Source organism: Phragmites australis, chromosome 19, assembly GCF_958298935.1.
Source record: "Phragmites australis chromosome 19, lpPhrAust1.1, whole genome shotgun sequence".
NCBI classification, from domain to species: Eukaryota; Viridiplantae; Streptophyta; class Magnoliopsida; order Poales; family Poaceae; genus Phragmites; species Phragmites australis.
The window spans coordinates 24,325,696-24,351,421 of record NC_084939.1 but is presented as its reverse complement, the minus strand read 5'-3'; the positions used below and the strand labels follow the sequence as shown (position 1 = coordinate 24,351,421).

Genomic DNA, 25,726 nt, shown 5'->3' with positions numbered 1-25,726 from the left:
TACATGACTGAGACATCTGCATCAGTTGATCTCCAGTGCAAATAAAACAGGTTCAATCCAAATGCTGTCAGTTAATCTCCAGCACAGAACCATGTCAATTCCAAATGCTCTCATCACATGGAACTAATCAAGATACTCTTCATCCTATTTGCTGGTGGCAACCACAGCAACTAGCTTTTCGCAAATGCGATGTCGCTGTAACAATAATCTCTATGTTGGATACCACAATCAGCCGTTTTTTAGTCTAAAAATCAAACTGTGTTTTTCTCCCAACAAGAAACCTGAATGATTTCTCATATTTACACCAAACCCCTCAAATCTAACCTAGAACAGCCGTGTACATGTTTCTCGTTTTACAGGCAGTTAAACCTGCGGGCTGCACAAAAGAAACTCCATGCAGCTATTTGCAGGGCCCTAGCTGCGTAGATCTCTCCACCTGCTTTCTTACTGTTGGGCTATTATTTTCACGAGGGGAGTTAACTTCGGACAGTGGCATGTTATTAGCCCCATCCACTGATGGGCCAGATGCTATCTGATTCTCCTGGTCGAGTTCATGTCTAAGAACCTCTGATGCCCTTGATGAATGCCCTGTGCTGACAAACAGGCAGTGGCATGGATCTGATCTTGACGCTTGTGGAGAACATGGAGGGCTTATCACTACACTAGGTGGAGGAGGAGGCTGAGTGTGTTTGCTATCAGGGTTATCGTGCAATGAGATTCTACAGACTGGGCAGGTTGAGTTCTGCTCCAACCACATATCTATACAGGCCATGTGAAAATTGTGACCACAGTAAGGGAGTAAGCGTAGCACATCTTTCTCTTCGTATTCTGCAAGACAGACGACGCACCTGCCAACAATAACAGACATTTCAGTTTCTAAGTTTAGTGTAATCAGGCAGTTGCTAAAAATATCGACAGAAAACAGAGATGGCAATACGAATATGTCAGCAGAGTTTTTGAAACCATAAATGTCAACCAACAGGGTGTCACCATTTTTACTTTTGATGCATGAAGAGGATGCCAATCATAGTTACTCTTGTTTAAGAGAGGAAACACCATATGCCTCGGATTGAAACTGTTTGCCTTCCACACTTTACCATCTAATGGTCTGTTCTTCTTTGTTTAAACTCAAAAGCAATTAATTAAAAGGCACACATGTATGATACAAATCAAGTTGCGCGGATTAAAAGAGGTACTCAGCTGAGAAACTTGGAATGAAATATCTAGTTATTACAGTGAAAAAGTTTTCAAATTCATGTTTCATCATCATGGACACAAAAGATTCATGCAACAAGGTTCAAGCACAATTTAGTAACTGCTATGCATTCAGCCAGAGGACTTTGTTAGTCCAATCCCTATTTCACTCTCATCAAGCACAGGTGAGGTTAACCTACATGATAACAATGCCACGTCATTCCTCTCTACCATCTTCTTCAGGAACAATGCTACAAGGCTTTGTTGTTGTTGTTGTTTGATGTGACTGAATGATTTGGCTTAGCTGTCCAGTAAAAATGCATGCTATTGCTAGGGGACCAAATAATCCAATAGTAAATCTCCAGCTGAGCACAAAAATTAAGACACTGGTACAAAAAACCGCATCGTTTCTCTATTTAAGCACCAACAAATTCTATGGTACTAAAAATCTATTAACATCCTCAATGACAACCTTTTCGGTACTAAAAAGGCTATCTTCCAATGTGGTGCTGCTTCTTCATGATTTTGCGGTACCATTAAGCAAGCACGGACTTGTCGAATAGCAAGATGGAAAATGTTGGGAAAGCACTAATGTAGTACATTAGGCAATAAGTTGACATTAACCAGCAGGGAGTAAGGCTTAATCATGATTCCTCCCTTATTCTAGTTCCGTCATTAAATATCACTGAAAACATCAGCTCGATATGATGAGGACCCAGTAGAACTTACATTAGATTATACTGTCTATCCAACTTTCACATTCAGCGTGATTTAAAAAACTTCCACATTCAGCATGGTTTCAAAAAACTTTCACATTCAATGTGGTTTCAAAAAACGTTCGCATTCAACAACTACGATCAGAACCATACTATATTCCCAGTCCCACCCCCGGAATAGTACAGAGAAAAATGGATCTTTGACACCCAAAAGAGTGGGCTTCTCACATTTGACACCCAAAACATATTTCTTGATTAAGTAACACCCAAAACAGTGCCACCCTTGCAAATTTGCCACTCGGTGACTCTTTTGCCCATGGTCCCACGTGTCATAGCCTCTTCTCCACTCTCACCTCCCTCTTCCGCAACGCCGCGAGAAGAAGGCCACGGTGGGCCGCAGCGCGAACGCCACTGGAGGTGACACCGGACGCCACCGCGGAGGGAGAGAGGGGTGCTGGGGGAGCGAGGCTTGCCAGGGAGGAGGGCTCTCCAGCGGCAGCTCTCTGGTTGAGCAGCCGGCGGCGCGGGCTGGCCGCGCAGAAGGTGGCTACGGCGGGGAGAGACCGGGACGACGCTCGGACGGGCCGCAGTCGGGCCAGTTGAGCGGCGCGGCGCGCTGCCGAGCGGCGGCGGTCGGGACGGCGCGCGCAAGCGCGCTGACGACTGAGTGCTGGCTACAGGCCCGGAAGGACGCACGGGCGGACCGCAACGGAAGGTGGGGTGCGGCGACAGGGTGCGTGTGTGTGCATGCCTAGTTGTGCAGGTAGGGGAAGGAGGAACAAAGAAGGGTGTGCGGTGACATCGGTGACTCTGCTTCGCCTCCGGCTCCGCGGTCTGAGGCCGACTTCGAGTTGAGCAGAGAGGACACAGGTGGAGAAGAGGCTATGACACGTGGGACCATGGGCAAAAGAGAGTGGCAAATTTGCAAGGGTCGCAACGTTTTGGGTGTTACTTAACCAAGAAACATATTTTAGATGTCAAATGCGAGAAGCCCACTCTTTTGGTGTCAAAGATCCAATTTTCTCAACATCTGTGATTATCCTAGAGAGCACCAAACGAACATAACAGTGATATCCAGAAGAAAGTGACATTCAGGTGAACCAAGACATCTATCTTATTCCATAATGGGAGAGAGATCCCCACTTAACCGTTACCCAGCTCATCTGAGGGCGCCCTTGCAACTACAAGGCCCTGATTGCAGCATTCCGATCCCCAATCATCAACAAATCCTACCAAGGAAAACGTGTGCGATCGAGCATGACAGTTCCATTGAAACTGCAATTTGAAATCGACCAACTCGCCACCGTCCACCGGCAAGGAACCGATTCCGCCCCCATTGCGACTGTGAACTCGACCGCAAACTAATCAGGGGCACCGCCACGCGGTAGATTCCAAGCTTAGATGTCGCGCGATGCTACAGTAGTGAAGTGCCGTACAAGCGCAGATTGGAATCGCCGATCGACAACTCGGAGGAGATGGATCGCGATCGGCGCAGGAAAATCAACCGAAGAAGGAACTTACTGGGCGTCGGCGTCGTCGGAGGAGTCGGAGCCGCGGGAGGCATCGGCGAAGGCGCGGGTGGGGAACGCGGCCACGGCGGCGGGATCGAGCCCCCCGCCGGCGCCGCCCCCCGCGAAGTGGACGGCGAAGGCGTAGTTGGCGACGGCGTACTGCGGGAGGGCGGGGGAGCGGCGGCGGCGGCGGCGGAGGAGGGCGCAGGCGAGGCGGGAGCAGACGAAGACGATGAAGATGACGCTGAAGCAGAAGCCCGCCAGCGTGAGCGCCATGCTCGCCGGCACGCCTGACGCCATCGCGCCCGGATGCCGGACGGGTGGTGGGAGGGAGTGCGGCGCCCGGAGGCCGGGTGGGTGGTGGGAGTGCGGCTTCTCTGCGAAGCCTTTGCTTTGTATGAATGAGTGGGGTGCGTTTCGGGCTGTGTCGACGCGCACTCGCCGTTGGGTGGAATAGAATTCGATCTACCTCCTGCGAATGAATTGGAAACGGTGGTGGGGAATGCTGCCCTCCCAACCGCCGCCTCCTCAGCCGATGGGTTGTTACTTTTTTTTTTTTTTGAGAGAGAGAGACTACAACGCCCGCGCACGCACGTATATATTACAACAGTACACAAAAATATAAATATTCGATGTTATAATATTAATCACAAATTCAAAGGATAAAGATGTGTATATATTACGAGAGTATTATCGAATAAATATATTAAGAGTGATATTATAGTTTGATTTTAGATATGATCTAATACCTTTAATTTTTTATGGTCTAACCGTTTTTTCATTAGTGAGTATCAGATCCCTACTTAGCCTAAGATTGGAGTAAAACTAATTTTTCTCTACGGCTCTTTCTAAATTTAGATATTTAACGGGAGATTTTAGCGCTTGGACGTCGTCCTATAGATCGAACGCTTCAACTACCTGTTGCAATATCGAAAACTGACATCTGTAACATCTAAAATCAATGTTTACAACATAAAAAAATACACTAAAATAGCACACAGATCTGGACCCGAAAAAATTATTCAATTGAGTTAATTCTTATATTTTGTATTTTCAATATTTCATATGTTCAAATTTAATGTTTCAGACGTAATAAAAATTTGTTACGGAAATTATTTTCGTTTAAATTCATGCATCAAAATAGCACACAGATTAAAAAAAATTATTCAAATTAATTTCTATATTTTCACATCTCTAATATTATTTTTTATGTTATATTCAACATCTGAAATCCGATTATTTTTTTTACCCTTCGAACGTTTAGAGCATAGCATTACCGATATTTAATTATTGGTTCAAGTCTCATCGAATGCATAGCTCCGCCACTAGTTGAAAAGGACGGGACGAGACTAGAGCCCGTGCTTAGTGCGATACATACGAGAGGAAGAGGAAGAGGACGCACTAGCAGATTGACGTTTCTAAGAAGGACAACTTAGATTGGATACGCAGAGGAAATCTTTCGGTAGCGTGTACATTGATTGATACGGACATGAAGTTATTTGAAAGAACAAAAGCGCATTGGAAAGTGTTCCGATAGGATTATGTTAGGAGAACGAAAAGAGATAAAAAAAAATCCGATAAGATTAGGCTAGAAGAACGAAAAGAGCTAAAAAAAAAAAAGAAGAACGACTAAGGATGGAGATGCGGGGTATCGATCCCCGTACCTCTCGCATGCTAAGCGAGCGCTCTACCATCTGAGCTACATCCCCGGGTGGTTTTTCTGTAGATCTTAGATTATCAAATTTAATGACAAATTATGCAGCGAGCCGTGAAGCCCACAACAAACATTCCAACCGTTGTCTCATCTTCGCATCTTGCCGGCCCATGGGCTACTTTGTGTTTGTGTTTTGGCAATTGAGGCTGTTTGAGATCAAAGCCTCATACATGCATCATCGTTTTGCTTCAAGTGCTCTCCTCGAATTTTAGCCTTTGGGCTTTGAGGATTGATCATTAGCTACTGAAAAAAGGAGCATCAGATCAGCTTAAAAATAAAGGGGTGGGGGGGGGGGGGGGGCAACAGATCAGTTGACTGTTGTTTCAAATAGTATATTAGCTAAATGTACGTGTATTATAACGAAAACATAAATATTAAACGTGATAATATCAAATACAAACTCAAAGTATGAAAATGTGATGTGCTAAGTAAGCGTCGCCAAACTAACATCAGTAGCCGGTAACAAGACGGAGAGACTGATGAATGAGAATAGATGATAAAAATAGATAAATTATTTAAATTTTAGAGATTTTTATTAGACAGAATAAAATGACGTGAGAGCTAATTCATATTTTATGTAGTAGAGATTTGTGTAGCATGGGTCTGCAGATGCCAAGGATAGGATCCCCAGCTCACATGCTGCTGATGCGTTCATGCCAGGAAGAGAGCAACGTGGCGGAGACCAGGAGGACGCTGCTCCGGGAAGGACTTGTTTGGGCTGTCTCACAAAGTGAAGCTGATTGTGCCTTGGCAGTTGGGCTCGCAGAGTCACGGGGCCTTCCCTGGTAGGAAAAGTGAAGTGCTGGTGCAGGCTCTCAGCGCTGCAAATTGCAGCAGGAACAGAACAGGGACCAAAAGACTGCACCGACCATGGCGAGGAACGCGATGTTGTGTGTGCTCTTGTAGCCGTAGACAGGGCACATGCATTTCAACTACTAGACCAGAAGCATTAGCTTTGAATTGAACCCCCAAAAGACGGGCAAGCATAGAGCACGGTGCATATTGGATATGGCCATTTGCATTTGTGCCACTGGTTTGAACCGTTTTTTGGATTTGTCGTTAAAAAAACATGACTGCAAATTTGCTACTAGAACTGCTTGTAGATTGTCAAACATGCCACTGGAATAACGGACCACGCAAAAGTTGTTCCCGTGGCCTAAATGCCCCTCTTTTCTCCCCTCTCCCCACCAACGCACCTAAGGCCATGCTTGGTCCTCCCCGTTGGTGGTCATCTCTTCCTCCATGCTGCCATCCTGCTCCGCCAGTAGCCACAGATCCACTCGAGCCTGGGTGCTGGCCTCCCCGTCGCAGGTCTGTCCACGACCAACCTCCCTGTCCACCTTCTCGCGCACTAGCTGGCCGGTCGAGCTCGCCCACTGCTCCTACGATCAAGCTCGCCTGCGACTCCCACCGTCGAAAGCCAATTGATTTTTTGCTACTGCCAAGATTAGACTTCGACAATTTGTCACCCTCAACATGTAACACTTCAAATTGTCACTTGCTTCATTGCCACTTTAATTATTTGATATTGTGACCAATTTTGATTCATTTCATTTTCTTTTTAACTGTGCGGCCACGTGAAAGGACCAAATTACCCCTCTGGTCAGACTTACCTGACTGGGTCGAACCGAGGCGTAGGCAGTCAACCAAGCACCCTCCCTCTATTACGCTCACCTCTGCCTCTGGTGTCCACTCATGACGTCCGTCTCCGGTGAGCCCCACCACGCCCTTCTCCTCCTCGACATCGACCTGCTCCTCCCATTCCCAAGCTCTAGCGCCCCCGACACATCCTACCTTGCTGCTGTCCTACCCGCCGCCACCTCCCTCCTCGCTGGGCCCTCCTCTCTAGTCTCCCTCTCCCCTATCCTCTCATCCTCCCTCCTTCCTAGGCCACTCCTCGTCGCCTCCACCCCGCTCTCATTCGACCTCCACCTAGCCACCCTCGTCACCCTCACATGCGCTCTATCGCCTGGCACTTTATGCCTCATCGCACCCACGCGTCGCCTCCTCCTTCTCCATCACCAAGTCACTCCTCCAGCTCGAGTATGACTACCACTTGGACCTCGACGCCCAGCACGACCACCACTGTGCCTTCTATCCTCCACCCAATTTGGTGGTCCTTTTCACGTCCGATGCTGAATTCACAGAGTTCAAGGATAACATGAGCTTTATCGAGAAATTTTGCCTATTTTTCGGGCCGGTGAGGGACCGCCTTTCAGTGAGGGGCCTACATATGTGTTGGGTCACCGTCACTTCCTCCTACGAGGGGATATGAAGGGTGGTGAGCGAGCTGGGTTGACGGTTCATGATCGCCGATTTGGTCATGTTAGGGTTAGTGATTGCAATGCCGAAGCTCTTGTGGAGAGGTGTTGGACTTGGGCGCGGGGATGGTGGACGGCGAGGGGAGGTGGTATTGGATATCGCCAATGTGGAAGGAAAGCCTCTTGTTTGCAAGGGCTGCAAGGTCGAGGTGGTATTGGAGATCGCCGGTGATGAAGGTGAGTGCGACGGAGGGAGGGAGCTTGGTTGGGTGGAGTCAATTGATTTTTTTCCACCGCCAAAACTGCCTATGCCTCGATTCGATGTAGTCAGGTAAGTTTGACTAGATGGGTAATTTGGTCCTTTCGTGTGGCTACACAGTTGAACGGAAAATGAAATGAATTAGAATAGGCCATAATGTCAAATAATAAATGTGCCAATGAATCAAGTGGCAATTTGAACTATTGCATGTTGAGGGTGGCAAATTATCAAAGTCCAATCTTGGCAGTGGCAAAAAAAAATAAAAATCAATTGGCTCACCGCCAAATTGACCTAGCTGCCGCCGCTCGTGAATCGAGGCATTCTTGCTACCGAAGGATCTGGTGCAGTTGCCCTTTGATGAGCTTCTCAGGCCAGCGTGTCGTACCAACACCGAGGACTCCACTAGCACGCGTGGGATATTGACGCGGGTCAATCACTAGCTCTCCTTGCCGCCACTAGGACACCACCCTCCTGCGAGCAACTTAGCTATAGCCAGCCGCCAGAGCACGTTCGCCATTTTATCCTTGTGGAGGATGAGGAGAAGAGGGCAGGGACGAGAGCGCTAGGAGGAGGTGTGCGGCAGCTGGAGACTTGGAGTAGGGTGACAGGGAGATCAGTCGGGGAGAAAGGAGCAGGGCGGCAGCATGGAGATTCAGCCGGGCTAGGGAGAAGTCAAAGAGATAATGTAGAGTTAGGGGCATCTTGGTCTTTTCACATCATTGCAGTTTTCATTTTATTTTGTAAATTATTTTTGCTCCCAAAATAAACGGTTATGGTCAGGGTGAAGGAGAAGTTGCAAACGGATGGCATAGATGCTTGTTTCAGTGGCAAATTTGCAGTTTGACCTTTTATAATGGCAAACATGTAGTTGGGGTCGAACTAGTGGCAAATATGCATTTTTTTTTTGCAAAAATTATGATACAAATTGTTTAACAACTGAGGGTAGATGTGGGACTGGTTTCTGGTCCTCTCTATCCTCCAAGAATCAACCTGTCTTATGCTTCAAAGAGAATGAACATGTCTCTCTGAATCCCCTGAAAACGAAATACATGTCTCTCTTGAACCGACCTCTATCGCACCAAACCCGACATATCTATCTCAGCATGGACCACTGCCGTCTCAGAGTAATCATCCTAGAGAAACACTGGCGCTGGAGCTGGAAGAACCTGGCAGCTTCATCCTCACCACCAGAAAGCAAACAGAAAAGGCAGCTCACCTACGGAAAATACAGAGCGGTAGGCGTTTGGCCCATCGATCCGTTTGGTCCACTCACTTGCCCCGGCTATGCTTGGACTCATTTGGACAAATTCCCTCGCATTCACATCAGAGTAGGCCTACGGACGGTTTGGCTCTTCTATGCGAACAAAAAATTCCACTGGCACTTGCCAATGCACATCTTATCATGACTGTTCATTTATATTAAAATTTATATTAAAGGAATAGGTATCAATAGATATCAAGTAAGAGAGATAAACACATAAGATTGATTGTGCATGAGAAAGGAATATGGAGTTGTATTTCCCTTCTCTGCACTCGTCTAGTTGCAATGCATTTCTACTTGGCAGTAGCCAGCGTGGCTGTTAATCCATTGTATCCGACGATGTCATCCGTGATTCCAAACACAAACGTACAACCCCAAATTAACAGCAGCCTCTAGTCTTGGGTGTTTGACGCGATGCGGCATGAGATATTGAAATATATATATTCAGAGAAACTGTGACAATACGATTTGGAAAACAATGGACACGCAGAACGGTCAAGCTTGCGGCACGGCAAATCATGCTTTCCCAGCCGTAAGCTACTCCCCTATGCTAGTAGTCATTAGGTCAAATGCACTAATGCAAGGAAAGCAATAGCAAATCGGCGGCAATCTTCAGTTAGAATCTAACCAAATCGACTCGCAGTTGCAATCAGGATAGAATGTTCCACGCATCTCTATCTATACTTTTTTTTTAATAAGGGAATGTTTTATTCCGGCCTTTACACAAGGTATGCACATAACCATCGACATGTTTCTGTTTCGATAGCTTCATTTTTTAAGTTTCTAATATCTCTGATATCGTAATCGTTTCCGACTTTATCATTACCGATTTCGATTCCGAGAACAAATATAAAAATAAAAGTAATTTAGGATATTTTCCGATCATTTCGGACCGTTTTCATTCCTAATCATGTGATGCAGTCATACACATGCTGAAATAATGTTTATTCCATCATTAAAAAAGTATAATGGAATAGTACTACGAAACAAAATCTCACCCCTGAGAACAGGCCTGCATGTTCCCCGGAATTCCAAGCGTAAAAAATAGGAATAAAAAACCAGCGCGGCTCGACTCGGAACCGGACACGGGATCCCGGCCCGGTCCGGCCCATCACCCTCCCCCGTGTCCTCTTCAAATTAAAAACCCCACCACCTCGCCAGTCGCCTCTTCATCTCCTTCCTCCTCCCCTGTCGTCGCAGCAGCCCACACCAATCCGCCCCATCACCTCGACGCGGCAATAGCAATGTCTCCCGATGGCGACGCCAACGCCGAGCTGGCGGCTGACGAGCTGCAGAGCCTCAGCTTCGGCTCCTCAGAACGCTCGCGCTCCCGCTCCGCCTCCACCGTCTCCACCGCCACCGCCTCCTGCTCCACCTCCTCCTCCGGTCCCCTCCCGCTCCCGCCGCGCGGCAACGACCCATCCGCCTCCTCCGCGACCCCGCGCATTGGTAACGTGGCGCTCTCCGACATCCGCTTCCTGCGGCGGCTCGGCGCGGGGGACATCGGCAGCGTCTACCTCGTCGAGGTCAAGGGGAACGTGCCGGCCGGCGCTGCCCTGGTGGCCGCCAAGGTGATGGACCGGAAGGAGCTGGAGGGGCGGAACAAGGAGGGCCGTGCGCGCACGGAGCGCGAGATCCTCGAGGCCGTCGACCACCCTTTCCTGCCCCGACTCTACGGCGTCGCGGAGGGGGACCGCTGGTCGTGCCTCCTCACCGAGTTCTGCCCCGGCGGCGACCTCCACGTCCTTCGGCAGCGGCAGCCGCACCGCCGGTTCTCCGAGGCCGCCGTCAGGTGCGTCACACCAATCTCCCCATTACGATGTTGTTTGCGCCAACACATACATACATTTGCAGCGTTCAACAATTCTGCACTCATGCCATCTAGAGTATACCCCCAAATTTTGACAGTCCAGTATATTCGATATATCTATTCTGTCGGATCTACAAATGAACTCCATAGAAAAAGAATTACCATATTTATCAGTATTTTATTTAAATTTTATTTAGTATATTCGATAAATCATGTTTACCCATATCTTCATGGTTAAAGAAAATTTATCGGTAAAAAAAAAAAAATCCTGTTTCATGCACTCTTGATTGCTGACTCTGTTTCTTTCCTTCTGTCTTTCCTAGTGCCTTTTTTACTTCTTTTGTTTTCTTTGTATGTTTGTAGTGTAGTTTAAAGATGTAGTGGATGCAGTCGGCCCCATGTGTCTTCGGTTAGGCATGCATCCACCTAGTTCGCCGTACGGGCTTATTCGGAATGCGTTTCATCATGAACAATACATACTGCATAACATCGGATTGCTGCATCTTCTTGGATGCATCCTTGAGAAAAAAAGCATAATACCACAGCACATCAGAAAACGATATATGGGCCTGGGTGTGATGTGACATACGAAGGAGAAAGTGTTTTTGCAAACTAATCCCGATTATGAAATACTTGTCCACCATGATCATGCTTTGCCATCAGAAAAAAAAATGCACATACATGCTGTTGGTATAAGACTGGACATCATGGATTGGAGCTCACTGCCACAGCACAGTCTCGTACTTTTGAGCCATGCTGTCACTCTGAGCCACACAAGTGCACGCGGTAACACAGTCCCCACCCCCATATATCACTTTGGTCGGCATAGCTTATCAAACTGTACATTTATATTAAAATTTGTATGGGAGGTATAAGTGAAAAAATCATATGATAATTAAAAAAATTAACGAATAAATGAGTATTAGTTAAGTAGATAGATGACCGAGATAGCTCGTGCACCAACAAGACCATACGAAGTTACATTTCACCGTCACTAGGGTTGGAGCCAAGGCTGTCCATATGGAAGTAAAAAGTTGTGGTTGTCATATGCGCTTGCACGCTTGCTAGATTATAGCCGTCGTTCGTGCAATCCTGCACAGCTAGGATCCTCTCTTGACTTATCTCCATAGGATCTCTCTTGTATACACGGATCGTGATTTTATTTCCTTCCAGAACAGACTTTACTTGGAAAAATACGTACATCTACGTAGTTGTACTGGTTGAAACAGTGGACGGTTGGCATTATCGACTACGGTCGTTTGATTGCTGCATCATGCGGGTACGTACGTACGTTCCTTTAGTCAAGGACTCAAGGGTACATCGGTACTACTCCTACCCATAGCATTCGTGCATTCGCTTATATCATTTTCAAACATAGATTTGAGGTTAGATCAAGTGACAAAATAGCAGTGAAGATATGTAGATAACAAGTGCCTGCCAATTTAATCACCGCCTTTGACTAAACTTTGTAAAAAACAAAACAAATAGGCAGAAGAGCCGTACCTCGAAAGAAACATGAATTCACGGATCAGCCACGAAATATGGTTGCACACTTTTGGTGCCACTATATTTTTCTTTCAAAAAACACATTTTCGGCGTTGGCGCCACTCTGCGTGCAGCTCATCAAGAAACTCACTTAGTACGGCTAAAGGAATGCTGCAGCGTTGGGTGATGAGGATTCCAGCACGTACCAGTACTGATACCTCGAGCCACAGCGTTAGTGAATTGCAATGGTACCATGGAGCTGCTCACCTGCATCCGCTGAGCGACCTACAACATCGCAGTCAACACATTACACATGGTATGGGAGATGCAACCCCACATGTTCTTGTGCACGTACAGCTATCTCAACTGTCCATCTCACACATAATACTCATCTATGATTTTTTTCATCTACTCTATGATTTGTCGAATTTAACGCAAGTAAATGACCGGTTAACAGACACCGTGTGCTACGGCGCCGGAACCGTTTCGAGAACATGACACTCTCATCGATGTAGCTGTATTGGTCAAGGAGGCTTTTAGTTACCCCCATGTGATGGGCTAAGAACGACAGCTCTGAAACACACACCTAAAGTGCCTAAACCGCCCATGAATGGTCTAAGACTTTCAGCCGAGCTCAGCCTAGGGTATTTCTTGTAAGGATCGATCTGACTAACCCCAAGGAATTAACAATTGCACGCACACTTGAGGTACTTCTGGTAAGGATCGATCTGATGAACCCATGGAATTAACAATTGCAAGCACACATGGGGTGCATTCCCTGCTGGAATTAAACTACAGTCTGCCACCGTGCAACTGCGCGACTTCCAACAGCAATGATGTGCTAATTCGAGCACTGTCTGATGCCTTTTCCCCCCTCTGCTCTGCACTGGAGCTTGGACTGCTGGAGCACACAGTGCCATCCAACAGGCACTTGATTCAGACACAGGTGACTTTGTCGTTAGTCGTTGCGCAGGTGTGGGTCACTGGGTGGGCTCTTTTGGTTACACATGCGAAAAAAAGTCAGGGGCATGCACTTGCAACTTTGCAAGTTCTAACCAAGTGTTGATGAATGCTGCAGCACTGAAAATGCATCACTTTTACGTGCATCATGTTTTGCATGGCCCAGCTGTTTACTTGACACATTTGATTCTGCATGATGGACGGCACTGCTAGCTAAATGATGATTGTTTAGAGAGCTAATGATGATGATGGTATTGTAATCAACGGCGGCAGGTTCTACGCGGCGGAGGTGGTGGCGGCGCTGGAGTACATCCACATGGTGGACATCGTGTACCGCGACCTCAAGCCGGAGAACGTCCTCGTCCGCGCCGACGGCCACATCATGCTCACCGACTTCGACCTCTCCCTCAAGTGCGACCCCACCGCCCCCACGCCCGCACACGTCATTTCGGACCCCGTCTCCCTCGCCGGCCACGCCTCCACGTCCACCTCCTGCGCCATCTCCTCGTGCATCGTCCCCGCCGTCTCCTGCTTCCAGCTCTTCCCGGGCCGCGGCCGACGGCGCCGGCGCCGGCGCTGGCTCAGCAAGAAGCCGTCGTCGAGTGGTGGTGGCAACGGCGGCTTCCCCTCCGGCGGCGGGCTCGGTCTGGAGTTCGTGGCGGAGCCGGTGGAGCTCCGGTCGATGTCGTTCGTGGGCACGCACGAGTACCTCGCCCCGGAGATCGTCTCCGGGGAGGGCCACGGCAGCTCCGTCGACTGGTGGACGCTGGGCATCTTCATCTTCGAGCTACTCTACGGCGTGACGCCGTTCAAGGGGTACGACAACGAGATGACGCTCGCCAACATCGTCGCGCGCGCGCTCGAGTTTCCCAAGGAGCCCTCCGTCTCGTCCGCGGCGAAGGACCTCGTCACCGCGCTCCTCGCCAAGGACCCCGCGCGGCGACTAGGGGCCACGGTCGGCGCGGCCGCCATCAAGCGGCACCCGTTCTTCAACGGCGTGAACTGGGCGCTGCTCCGGTGCGCCGCCCCGCCGTACGTCCCGCCGCCGTTCAGCATGGCGAACGCCAAGGCTGCCGCGGGCGGGGACAACGCCAACGACGACGTGTCGGACGACAGTTGTCCCGGCACGCCCGTGGAGTACTACTAGCCAGACAAGCAATTCCAGAAGCGTCCATGCATGTACGTGCGGAAACAAGCTGCTCTGCCATCGCCGGGACCCAATCGGGCACCTCTTGTCCGAGTCCGAGCGGGCACACGTGGTGGGGGACGGGCCACGGCGCATGGCGCGCACGAGGCGGCAGGGGGAGCAGGGCAAGCAGGCGCTGCGTTGTCGCCTCAAGTGGTTGCCGGCGGCGTGTCTCCGAGGGAGCTCGATCTCGCTGTTTGGAACGCTGGCATTTCGTGGTAGCTTTTGTAGAACTACAATAAATATATTCCAGCCCTGTTTGGAACGCTGGCATTTCGTGGTTAGCTTTTGTAGAGTAGAATCATACAAGGGATGTGGTATTTTCTACCAAGTTCTTGCGGGAATCGTGTGTTCCAAACGGGGCCTGGTATGTAATTGTATCATGCATTACTCGCTTCTTGCTCTAGCTTGTTCTCTCGCAAAGATGTGAATAATTGATGTGTGTTTTCGGCTACAGGATTGGGAGAAAAATATTTCAAGACTTGGTCTCATATATTTGAAGGTTGGATCGAACTAATTCATAGTGTGACATGTAGTAATTTATTTTCTTTCCTGTTTCATCACGTATGATTTTATTTTGTTTTTATCGTAATTTTTACCGTATGTCACGTTATGAATTATATCTCAGTCCTAAATACATAAGATTGGATCGCGTAGGATTATTTTTATAGGATTGGTGATGAGACGGCGGGCGAGGGACATGGCTAATGATACGAGGTGCTGGACTGCTGGGGCGATGAGTCCGGGGCGTGGATTGGGTCCGGGCTTTGGGTGGCCACCGGGGGACACGAGGCGCCGAGACGATGATGAGAGCGCAGCGGGGATCATGGCCCAGGAATTCTACTTTCTCACCCGAGCTGAGTCACCGTGGACGCGTACTTGTAGATGAAACGCGTCAATCGATCACAGAGCAGGTACCAGTCCCTTCGGCCTCGCTTCTTCAGGCTGTAAGGTAAAAGAGGAGAGCATGTTTGCTCAAAAGAGGTAAAGATGCTGCTGCACACAGCAAAAGGTAGGTAGATACTACTACTGCCCTGCCTGGTTAAAAGGCAAAGACAGAGGTAAAGGAGTAAAGCGGTAAAGATACGTAGACTGCAGTTAAAATGATCAGGCTGTGTGATGATGCAAGTCAGTCTGCCGTTGATGGAAATGAAAGTGACAAAGGAGATACTTCACAGAATGGAGCACACCGTGCTTGCATCTTCCCTGTATAATCCCACGTGTAAACGTCTCTTCTAAGTCCGGTAGTTATGGAGAACTCTTCAAATACCTAAATTTCGAAACCGATAACCATAACCCTCGCCGGCAGCCACCGTCCTTCCTCGCTTGATCTCACTTTCTAAATTTCAGGCATCTCAAATTTAGAAGGCATAATTAAACATTATTCTAGTCCTACAAATAGATTTTTTAGGGTCAATCAACGTTTCTAAAAGCCACGTAATCCTCCTCGCAAAAAAAAAAAACTTCATCCTGAAAGATGAATGCTCTACGCTTCAACTGAAAGGTTGCCGTAATCCAGAAAGGAACTAAATGTTCTCATTCGCGGGATGGAGCCCAGCACGACAAATTTAGGCCCGAAGTTCTTATCAGGCCGTTCAGTGGCAGACTATTTCAGCCCGAAATGAACCATGCTTTTCGTCAGCTCGGCCGGAGCCACGATAACCTCAGTTGGGCTTCAACTTCTACAAAATTGACTTGAATTTTAGGATTCATCGTTGAAAAAGGCACTTGACACATGACACCAATGCAATCTTATGTAAATAGAGCAAAGTATCTTGCAAGTAGTAGCGATACCGTATATTTCTTTTCACGCTTCCTATACTTCAATGGTCTGAAATGATGCTGCTTATAGTAGACGGCAAAATTGGGGACAAGCTTCCAGAGTGGCGAGAAAAGTTCTTCTCTCTTGCCGGTAGAGAAACTCTCGTTAAATTGGTGCTTTCCTCCTAGCCAACTTACCTCTTAATCGTTCTTCCTTTGTAAAAGTGGCTTCTTAAGAAAATTGACATATTTCGGAGAAGCTTCCTCTGGAGGGAGGACCCTGACAAGGTCTTAGGGGGCATTGTCTCGTCAATTGACCAGTTGTGGCAAAGCCAAGAGATCTAGGTGGCCTTGGTATCCTAGACCTATGGTATTTTGCTAGAGCCCTGCGGCTTCGATGGATGTGGCTTCAATGGCAAGAGGATAGACCGTGGAATGGTTTCATGGTACCTTGCGATCAAACGGATATTGTCCTTTTCAATGTCTCGACAAAAGCAACGATCGGCAATGGTGAGAAGACATCCTTTTGGAACTCAAGTTGGCTTGTTGGGCATTCACCTAGAAACATAGCATCTCTCATCTTTGCTATGTCTTCGAGGAAAAACTTCACAGTGAAACAAAGAGCTTCCAAAACATAGACGGCTTCGATACATTAACCAAATTACAACTGAGCAAGAGCTTCTCCAAATCTCTCACCTTTGGAATTTGTTGAGGAACCAACAGCTTCAACCTGACTTGAGGGACACAATAATCTGGCGCTGGACCAACAATGGCATTTACACTGTAAAAAGTGCTTACAAGATATAATTTGTTGGCCAAATCAAGAAATACAAGATGTGTCCTGTTTGGAGGGCAAGAGTTGAGCAAAGTGCAGAACTTATTCCTGGATTCTCCTGCAAAATAAGATTCTAACTGCAGACAACCTTGCAAAGAGGGGATGGCCTAGATAACAAATATGTCATTTTTGTGATCAAGGGGACAAAACACCTACACACTTTATGCAAAGACCGCGTCTTTACATGACAGGTTTGGTCATAATTGTCTACTTGGTTGCGTATACCCACCCTATCATAGATTTCGGCTTGCCGCACCATCATGGGCTGGTGGATTGTGGTGTCACGTTGAATCGACAAAGAACTCTGGAGATCCTTTGATGGTTTGATGATTTCTTTTTAGTGGAATATTCAGAAGGAAAGAAATTATAGAACCTTCCAAAACATCGAAAGTACTGTGAAACAGGTGGCGGAGCGAATCAAGGAGCAATTGGATACCTTCCGAATGGCTATGCTTGGTTGATTTATGTGTCCTCTCTAGCGTTTGCATTTTGTTTTCCTTAGTTGTGTATCTGGGCCTCTGTTGTTCCCCGTTGCTTTGCTTGGGGTTGTTTCTTCCATAATGTTTTTCGCGAGGCCTTTGTGTTGTAACGTTTCGGACTTTGGACTTTTGTTTTGTCCCTTTTTCTTTCTTGTCTAATAAAATCGATAAAACTCATACCATCCCTTCGAAAAAAAATATAATAGACGGCGAAATCAACTCCGACAACAGGGTTATTGGCGGAGGATTTACTTCTCCAGGGCGGATAGGCAGCCGGGACGCCAATGGTCGTGGGAGAATGAACGGGCGAGCCAGAGGAAGAGGAAAAGAGGGGTATCGGCCTTCTTTGTCCACTGCAAGAAGTAAAAAATCAAGCAGCTAAACAATAGCATCTCCTGTTTCTTTTCTTGTAAAATCACTGGAGAAAGTATCTTGCAGACGCTGACGGCCGCGGGAGGCGGAGGGACACCGGTTAAGTGGAGTCAGGGCGGTGGCGCGCCGGAGTGGTGGATCTGACGACAGGTACGCCGCTGGATACGAGAGGAGGCAGGCGAGGCAGGAGAGCGAGGTGCGGTGTCGTTGCGGCGATGGAGAAGAAGAGCATGAACGGGCGAGCTAGCTAGAGGAAGAAGAAAAAGGAGGATCGGCCCTGCTTTGTCCACTGTAAGAAGTAAAAAATCAAGCAGCTGAACAATAGCATCTTCCGTTTCTTTTCTTCTAAAATCACTGGAGAAAGTACTCGTAGTAGCAAAACATATACAACCGTCCACACACGCACACGCACACGCGGTCCGATCAGTGAACGAGGAGCTGAGCCGAGGAGAGCAGCTCACTCTTCATCTCGTCACTCCCCCCGGTGACCATGTATTAATACAGTACAAGTACATACAAGAATCAAGCTCGCCTGCCACACTGCAAATCGAGAAATTTCATATTCGCCAGCTCTCCCTCGAAGTTCACGCGCCGCTGACTTCCCCTGCACCCAAAACGAACAGAATTGAATCGTTCCTGCCTACCAGCAACGCAACGATCGAGCGAGAAGCTACCAGCACTACGCACAGAGACGTGCACGGTGCGGCTGTAAAATCTGTTTTCGAATGGGCATGGCGGCGGCCGGCGGTGGGCGGCTTGGGAGGCCGCTGTCGCGGGGCGGCAGCAACAAGCAGACGCCGCGGACCATCAACAGCATCAGGATCGCCCTGTTCGCCGCCTTCATCACCCTGCTCGTCCTCCGCGGCACCATCGGCGTCAACCGCCTCGCCCACAGCGGCGTCGCCGTCGCTGGCTCCTACGGCGCAGCGGCTGACGCCCGGGTTGTCGAGGACATCGAGCGCGTCCTCCGCGAGATTCGCTCTGACTCCGGCCCCGACGACGATGATGCAGCGTTCAGCTCGGCCACGCAGTACTACGACCACGGCAACGCCTGGTCGACGACGAACTACAGGCTCGGCCCCAGGGTCACGCGCTGGAACGCCAAGCGCCGGCAGTGGCTGTACCGGAACCCGGGCTTCCCGTCCCGCGACGCGCGCGGCAACCCGCGGGTCCTGCTCGTCACCGGCTCGCCGCCGGGACCCTGCGACAGACCCATCGGCGACCACTACCTGCTCAAGGCCACCAAGAACAAGATCGACTACTGCCGCCTCCACGGCATCGAGATCGTGCACAACATGGCGCACCTCGACACGGAGCTCGCGGGCCACTGGTCCAAGCTCCCGCTGCTGCGGCGGCTCATGCTGGCGCACCCGGAGGTGGAGTGGGTCTGGTGGATGGACAGCGACGCGCTCTTCACCGACATGGGATTCGAGCTCCCGCTCGAGCGCTACATGGTGAGCAACCTCGTCATCCATGGCCACCAGGACCTCCTCTTCAAGACGCGCTCCTGGGTCGCCATCAACACCGGCAGCTTCCTTCTCCGCAACTGCCAGTGGTCGCTGGAGCTGCTCGATGCCTGGGCCATAATGGGGCCGAAAGGCCGCGTCCGCGAGGAGGCAGGGAGGCTGCTGACGGCGAGCCTGAAAGGCCGGCCGGCGTTCGAGGCCGACGACCAGTCGGCGCTCATCCATCTCCTCCTCACTGAGAAAGACACATGGATGGAGAAGGTGTACCTCGAGAACGAGTACTACCTGCACGGCTTCTGGGCGGGGCTGGTGGACAACTACGAGCAAGTGATGGCGAAGCACCACCCCGGGTACGGCGACGACCGGTGGCCGTTCGTCACGCACTTCGTCGGGTGCAAGCCGTGTGGCGGCAGGTCCAGGGACTACGCGCTGGGCCGGTGCGTCAAGGGCATGGAGCGCGCCTTCAACTTCGCCGACAACCAGGTGCTCCAGCTCTACGGCTTCCTGCACCAGTCGCTGGCGAGCGCCGAGGTCAAGCGCGTCGCCAACCGGTCTGCTAACCCGCTTGAGGCCAAGGAGGCAGCTCTCGCTTTCTTGAGAAAACCCAAGGCGCCGGCTATCAAGAGCCAAGATGTACGCAAAAATCGAAAGCGCTTAGTAAAGAGAGAATCTGTTCTTGCAAGAATCCTGAGGAGACTGGGAGGGCGATTCGGGTTTTGATCAGTTCTGTGTTTTGATTGTTCTAATGTTTCAGTTAGGAACTTCAATTTCGTTTTACAATTATTTTTCGTTTACAAGTGAAAAAATAGATATTTGCGAAATTTTGTCGAAATTTTAGTCATTTTTCGTTATTTCGGAATTAGATATTTTGTTCCCCTTCGAAATTCCTGAAATTCGTAAAATTTTACTGAAATTCTGGTGAAATTATAATCTCTGTTTTCAGTTTTGCAATAGCTAGACGGCTGGACCACAACTGACGTTCTGTTACTTTGTTTGGTATTTGTTCCCGATTCAGGACAAAATGAAATAGTCCAATTGGATATGATTCAAACATTGTGATATTCAGTGTTTTGCACATAGAGCATTATTGTATATTGCATCTGTACCAGAAACTTTCTGAAGCTAAGCTTAAAATAATTGGAACAATGCAGCGAAAAAGAAAAATAGAACATCAAAGATATTCAGAGTCTGTTCACAACTTCACATGGTCTGAACTCTGAAATATCACTCCGAATTACTAATTGATCAGACTTCCCAGTTTTGAGCTGTTGGTGAAACCGTACATTCTACATAGTATAAAATCAGAAGATTACATAATAGCATCCATAATTCTGCAGATAACATGTGACACCCGTTTTCAACCTCACTCTGATCTCTCCCTCACGTGGGCTCCACCATCACCCCCAACCTCCCGTTTGCCCCACTCCGCCCGAAATCGCAGCACGACTTGATGCCCCCCTCCCCGTCTCTGCAACCGCCCCCTCCCTCTATAAAACTCATGATTGACCCCCCGACCCAGCTTTCTCTCACTCCACCGCGCATAAGCCCACCAAATTCTGTTGGTTTTCCCGCACCCGAGAATGCTTGCGCCGCCGCCGAAGCTCCGTCGCACCTCGTCACTGTCACTGGGCTGCTCCAACCTCACCCGACGTCGTCCGAACGCACGCCCGTGTTCTCCTTCTGCACCTTATTGTCCCCAACCGCTCGTTGTCGAGTTTCGATCACCGCACAGAGCTCTAGCCGCCGCCGAACCATCCTCAAAGGTCATTGCCGCCGAACCATCCCCGAAGGTTACCGCCGTCACCAAGCCGTTGGAGACCGCCCCAACACAAACTTGCCCCTCAAACGGGTTCACCGTCGTCTCCTCTCCGTGTTCCACTGGTCGCCGTCGAAGACCGGCCACTGGAGCTCAACTCCGGTGACCTCCTCGAGCCTGTGCCGTCGCACTGGAGCCCACACCGCCGTTCGCATAGCCCAGAGGAAGAAGACCCAAGGTGAACCGTCCAATTTGATTTCAACCACTAGGATTAGATCTCGCATACTCCTTCGTTTGATCCCAGTTAGCACTTCATAATTCAACCGGTGTGTCCAATCAGCACCATGTTAGCACCATGCAAGCCACCACTTCATCATTTTGTCTGATGTGGCGGTCCTGTTAGTATTCCCTTGCCGCATCAGCATCTCGATCAGCAATGACATCATCGTTGTGCAGTATTTTTGAAAAATAGGTTTTCTTTTAATAGAAAAAAATCCAGAAATTAATATATATTTTAAATAAATATTTTAATAGGTTTTCAATTCTATTTTAATTCTAAAAATAGTTTTTAATGTTAGAATAAATGTTTTAACTTTGAAAATAGTTTTATAAAATCTAGATTAATAATGATAATGTTTAAAATTGTTTTATTTGATAAAATAAATACTTTTAATATGTTTTGTTGCACATAAAATTAGTTTTGTTTCTAAAAATGCAAATAAATTCTATAAAAAAATTTTATTTAGTTTTATCCTACAAAATATTTTTGAAAAATTGTAAAATAAATGTTTTAGGTCTTTTAAAAATTAGGTTTAATTCCAGAAAATAGTTTTCATCGTTTTTAGCTGTTTAAAAATCGTTTAGTCATAGTTTTCACGTTGAAGCTTCGATTTGGGTGGTTCTTGCGCCCAAATCTTCTTAAAATCGTGCCCTAGCATTTGTTTGTTGTGTTAGCTTCGTTTTGCGATTGTTCTTAGTGTGTTGTTCTCTCTACGTGTAGACAATCATGTCCTGGAGCCGTTCAAGAATATTCAAGATTAAGACTTTGGTGACTTTGAGCAGCACTTCGACGAAGGCAAGTGTCCTCGATCACATTAACCTCATTGTAGGAAAGTGTCTTTTATTTTCATTGCATGCTTTTTCAATATGAATCCCATGAATAAGGTTTATTAGATTCTTTCATGATTATCCTTGTCGCCTATGTTGTAGTTTGGGTGTCGTGGGTAGAATTGCTTAGTTATGCTGTCAAGTTGGGTTGTTTAAATGTTAATCTGTTTAATAGTTTATGCAATATGAACTGGTTTGGTAATCTTTTTAGCAACATGGAACATAAGAATTCTGAGCAAGAGGTGGTATGATGATGGTGCGGGTATGCATAAGTGCGGGTATGCACTGTGGGTTGATGGTGGTATTACTTAAAATCATAAGGACTAGTTTGTGGAGCATGTAACCTGGTATAACAGCGCAATCACGAGGCTTATATGAGTATGATCTGGCCAATTAATTAGATGTTCTCCGTATTTTGTATGCACCAGTTGTCTGTTAAGTGGCACGAGAGGGGACCTCTACAGTGGGTGGAATTCTTGTTAGCGGTGAAACCTTTGTGGATGTATATAGATTATGAAGCGCTTTGTAAAGGTCTTATAGTGAGATCCCGGCTCTACACCCTGGAAATGCGAAATAGCATGGGAATCATGACTCGTGGGTAAAGTGTGCAAACTCTGCAGAGAGTAATATTGATATACCACCCGTGCTTATAGTCAAGAGTGGACTTGGACTTCTTTATGATTAGTGGAGAATCTTATATGGTTGGTTTTGGTAGTTGGGTGGTGGTGACACGATGAGTTGGTAGCTGGGTATGAAATACCTTGTGAGTTTGATAGTCGGATGGAATCTGATGAGATGTATCTTTTAAAGTCTTGCCGTCTCGCATAGTAAATAAGAATCTATATATTTTTGAGTCCTATGTTAAGATAGCATAGATAAAGTAAATTTGAGTCAAGTCTTTCTTGTCTTAAAACCTCATGTTTTATTTTCTCATACTTACGGAGTACAATATGTATTTACGTTTGCTATTTTCAATAATAAATGATGCTCAGTTAGAGAAGACTATATGGAGATTAAGGAAATTGAAGACTATAAAAACGAAGCTTCCTAGGTCGCGTTGCCCCGGTCGATTGCCTGTGGTATGCCCTGAAACTTTCATTAGAATTTTTTCTTGTTCTTCCGTTGTTGTTTAAAACTCTGATATTTATTTTAATAAATTTGTTTTTATTTGATATAGTATTATTTATCACTAATAATACCACTCTATATATAATGAAACTGATCCTGATATGTAGTTTACATCTAATTTAGTCTTGTAAAATCGGGTGTGACATCACATATGGTTGCTTTTATAGTCCAAAGAGACAATTGAGACGAGGCTAATCTAGCTGAGCATTGGTGGTACCACTCACAATCGCAGTGTTTGAACCATTTCATTTTGTCCGGAGCATGAGATCTGCAGATGAAAAATAATAGCATTCCCAATTACAAGGATCATGATACATGGCACAGTTACATCTTGCTGCGTATGTACTTCAGAGAACTGAAACGAAGCTGATCTGACGAACAGTAGGAAGTTTGAAACTTTGAACCATACCCTTCTGGCCCGTTTCATTTTGCTCTGAATCCAACTAAAAACAGCAAACAAATTCGTAACAGCAAGTCAGTTGCTGTATGTCGCTCTTCTGCGTGCGCTAGCTGCTGCAAAACTGAAAGCCAAGAATAATCAAAACGCAAAGAACTGAGCAAAATTCAAAACTCGTATCACTGTGCCTGTTCCCAAGAACAGAGCCTCTCTCTTCTAAGTGCTCTCGAACTTGGCGTCCATCTTGAGAGCCGCCTCCTTGGCTTGCACTGGGTTCGCCATACGGCCAGCCACCCGCCTGACCTTGGGGCTGGCCAGCGACCGGTGCTGAAACCCGTAGAGCCTGAGCACCTGGTTGTCGGCGAAGTTGAAGGCGCGCTCCATGCTGCTGAGGCATCGGTCCAGCGGGTAGTCCTCGTACCTGCCGCAGGTCTTGCACCCGACGAAGTGCGTGATGAACGGCCAGCGGTCGTCGCCGAGCCCCGGGTGGTGCTTCTCCATCATCTCCTCGTACCTGTCCACCAGCCCCGTCCAGAAGCCGTGCAGGTAGAACTCGGTCTCGATGTGCACCTTGTCGATCCACTTCTCCTTCTCGGTGAGCAGCAGGTAGATCAGCGCCGACTGGTCGTCGCCGTCGAATGCCGGTCGGCCAGTCAAGCTCGCCCTCAGCAGCTTCCCCGCCTCCTCGCGGACGCGGCCCTTGGGTCCCATTTGCACCCAGGCGTCGAGCAGGTCGAGCGACCACTGGCAGTTGCGGAGCAGGAAGATGCCGGCGTTGAGGGAGATCCAGGAGCGCTTCTGGAAGAGGAGGTCCGGGTAGCCATGGATGACGAGGTTGCGGCCCTCGTAGCGCGACAGCGGGAGCTCGAAGGCCATGTCGGTGAAGATGGCGTCGCTGTCCACCCACCACACCCACTCCACCTCCGGGTGCGCCAGCATGAGCCGGCGCAGCAGCGGGATCTTTGACCAGTACCCCGTGAGCTCCGGGTCGAGGTGCGCCATGTTGTACATGATATCGATGCCGTGGAGGCGGCAGTAGTCGATCTTGTTCTTGGTGGCCTTGAGCAGGTAGTGGTCGCCCATGGGGTTGTCGCAGGGCCCCGGCGGCGAGCCGGTGACGAGCAGGATCTTCGGCTTGCCGCTCGCGTCGTGGGACGGGAAGCCCGGGTTCCGGGACATCCACTGCCGGCGCTGGGCGTTCCAGTCCGTGACCTTCGGGCCGAGGGTGTAGTTCCGGTACGTCCACGGAGACGAGGCGTTGCCGGAGCCGGAGTACAGCACGGTCGAGTTGGACGACGCGTCGACGTCGAGATCTCCGTAGTCGGGTTCGGAGTCGGAGCGGATCTCGCCGAGTATGCGCTCGATGTCCTCGACGACCTTGGCGTCGGCCTCTGCTCCGTCGGAGCCGCCGCTGGAGACGAGGAGGTTGAAGCCGACGGTGCCGCGGAGCACGAGGACGGTGATGAAGCTGCAGAGGAGGGTGAGCTTGATGTTTTTCAGGGTCTGCTGCCTCTTCTTGCTGATGCTGCCCCGCATCAGCCTCCCTGGCCGCCCACCGCCGGGCAACCCCATCGCGAACGGACTTACAGGTGCACCGTGTGCACGTCTCTATGTCTACGCACGCACGCACGCCGGAGAAGCTTTGCACAACGCTGGAGGCAGCTTCTCTCTCGATCGTTGTGTCGTGACGTGTGACTAGAGCGCGTTGGTGTTTGGAGAGGACGTAGTAATAAAGAGGAGAGAGGGTTTTGGGAGGAAGGAAATGTTATAATATTTGGTTTTAACAGAAAGATTCTCTTTTACATATATTATATGGTTTTAACAGAGAGGGTTTTGAGAGTCTTACTTTTTTTTTTTGTTTTAATTGCACGTAATAGCTGTTAGAGAATTTTTTTAATAAAATATCTTATAAAATTTCCAGTCGTTTTGGGATGTGTCGGCGAGTAGTCAGCCGGCAGGAACGTTCCATTTTACGGGGAAGTCAGTGGGGCGCGGGAACTTCGAGGCCGAGGCGAATACGAAATTGCTCGATCTGCAGTACGGCAGGCGACCTCGATTCCAATTCTTC

At 48.5% G+C, this 25,726-nt stretch overlaps 4 protein-coding genes and 1 non-coding gene across 5 annotated transcripts; 2 read left to right on the top strand and 3 right to left on the bottom strand.

Annotated features, from left to right (window-relative positions):
- Nucleotides 1–51: 51 nt before the first annotated feature.
- Nucleotides 52–3,959, bottom strand: LOC133899898 (E3 ubiquitin-protein ligase EL5-like). The gene is made up of 2 exons (XM_062340931.1): nt 3,432–3,959; nt 52–848 (listed from the first exon to the last, which is right to left on the bottom strand). Exons 1-2 carry the CDS (start codon nt 3,719–3,721, stop codon nt 401–403), a joined length of 738 nt encoding a protein of 245 aa, XP_062196915.1. The 5' UTR covers nt 3,722–3,959; the 3' UTR covers nt 52–400.
- Nucleotides 3,960–5,057: 1,098 nt separating this feature from the next.
- TRNAA-AGC (transfer RNA alanine (anticodon AGC)) lies at nt 5,058–5,130 on the bottom strand. Its single transcript has one exon. It is a non-coding gene; the product is annotated as a tRNA-Ala (tRNA).
- A 4,962-nt stretch (nt 5,131–10,092) lies between these two features.
- Nucleotides 10,093–14,759, top strand: LOC133900789 (serine/threonine-protein kinase AGC1-5-like). Its single transcript, XM_062342025.1, has 2 exons — nt 10,093–10,708; nt 13,445–14,759. The coding sequence occupies exons 1-2, from the start codon at nt 10,161–10,163 to the stop codon at nt 14,316–14,318; spliced, it is 1,422 nt and encodes a 473-aa protein (XP_062198009.1). The 5' UTR covers nt 10,093–10,160; the 3' UTR covers nt 14,319–14,759.
- Nucleotides 14,760–18,264: 3,505 nt separating this feature from the next.
- Nucleotides 18,265–20,030, top strand: LOC133900787 (probable glycosyltransferase 3). Its single transcript, XM_062342024.1, has one exon. The coding sequence runs from the start codon at nt 18,530–18,532 to the stop codon at nt 19,988–19,990; it is 1,461 nt and encodes a 486-aa protein (XP_062198008.1). The 5' UTR covers nt 18,265–18,529; the 3' UTR covers nt 19,991–20,030.
- A 3,512-nt stretch (nt 20,031–23,542) lies between these two features.
- Nucleotides 23,543–25,365, bottom strand: LOC133900610 (probable glycosyltransferase 3). Its single transcript, XM_062341805.1, has one exon. The coding sequence runs from the start codon at nt 25,228–25,230 to the stop codon at nt 23,875–23,877; it is 1,356 nt and encodes a 451-aa protein (XP_062197789.1). The 5' UTR covers nt 25,231–25,365; the 3' UTR covers nt 23,543–23,874.
- Nucleotides 25,366–25,726: the final 361 nt, after the last annotated feature.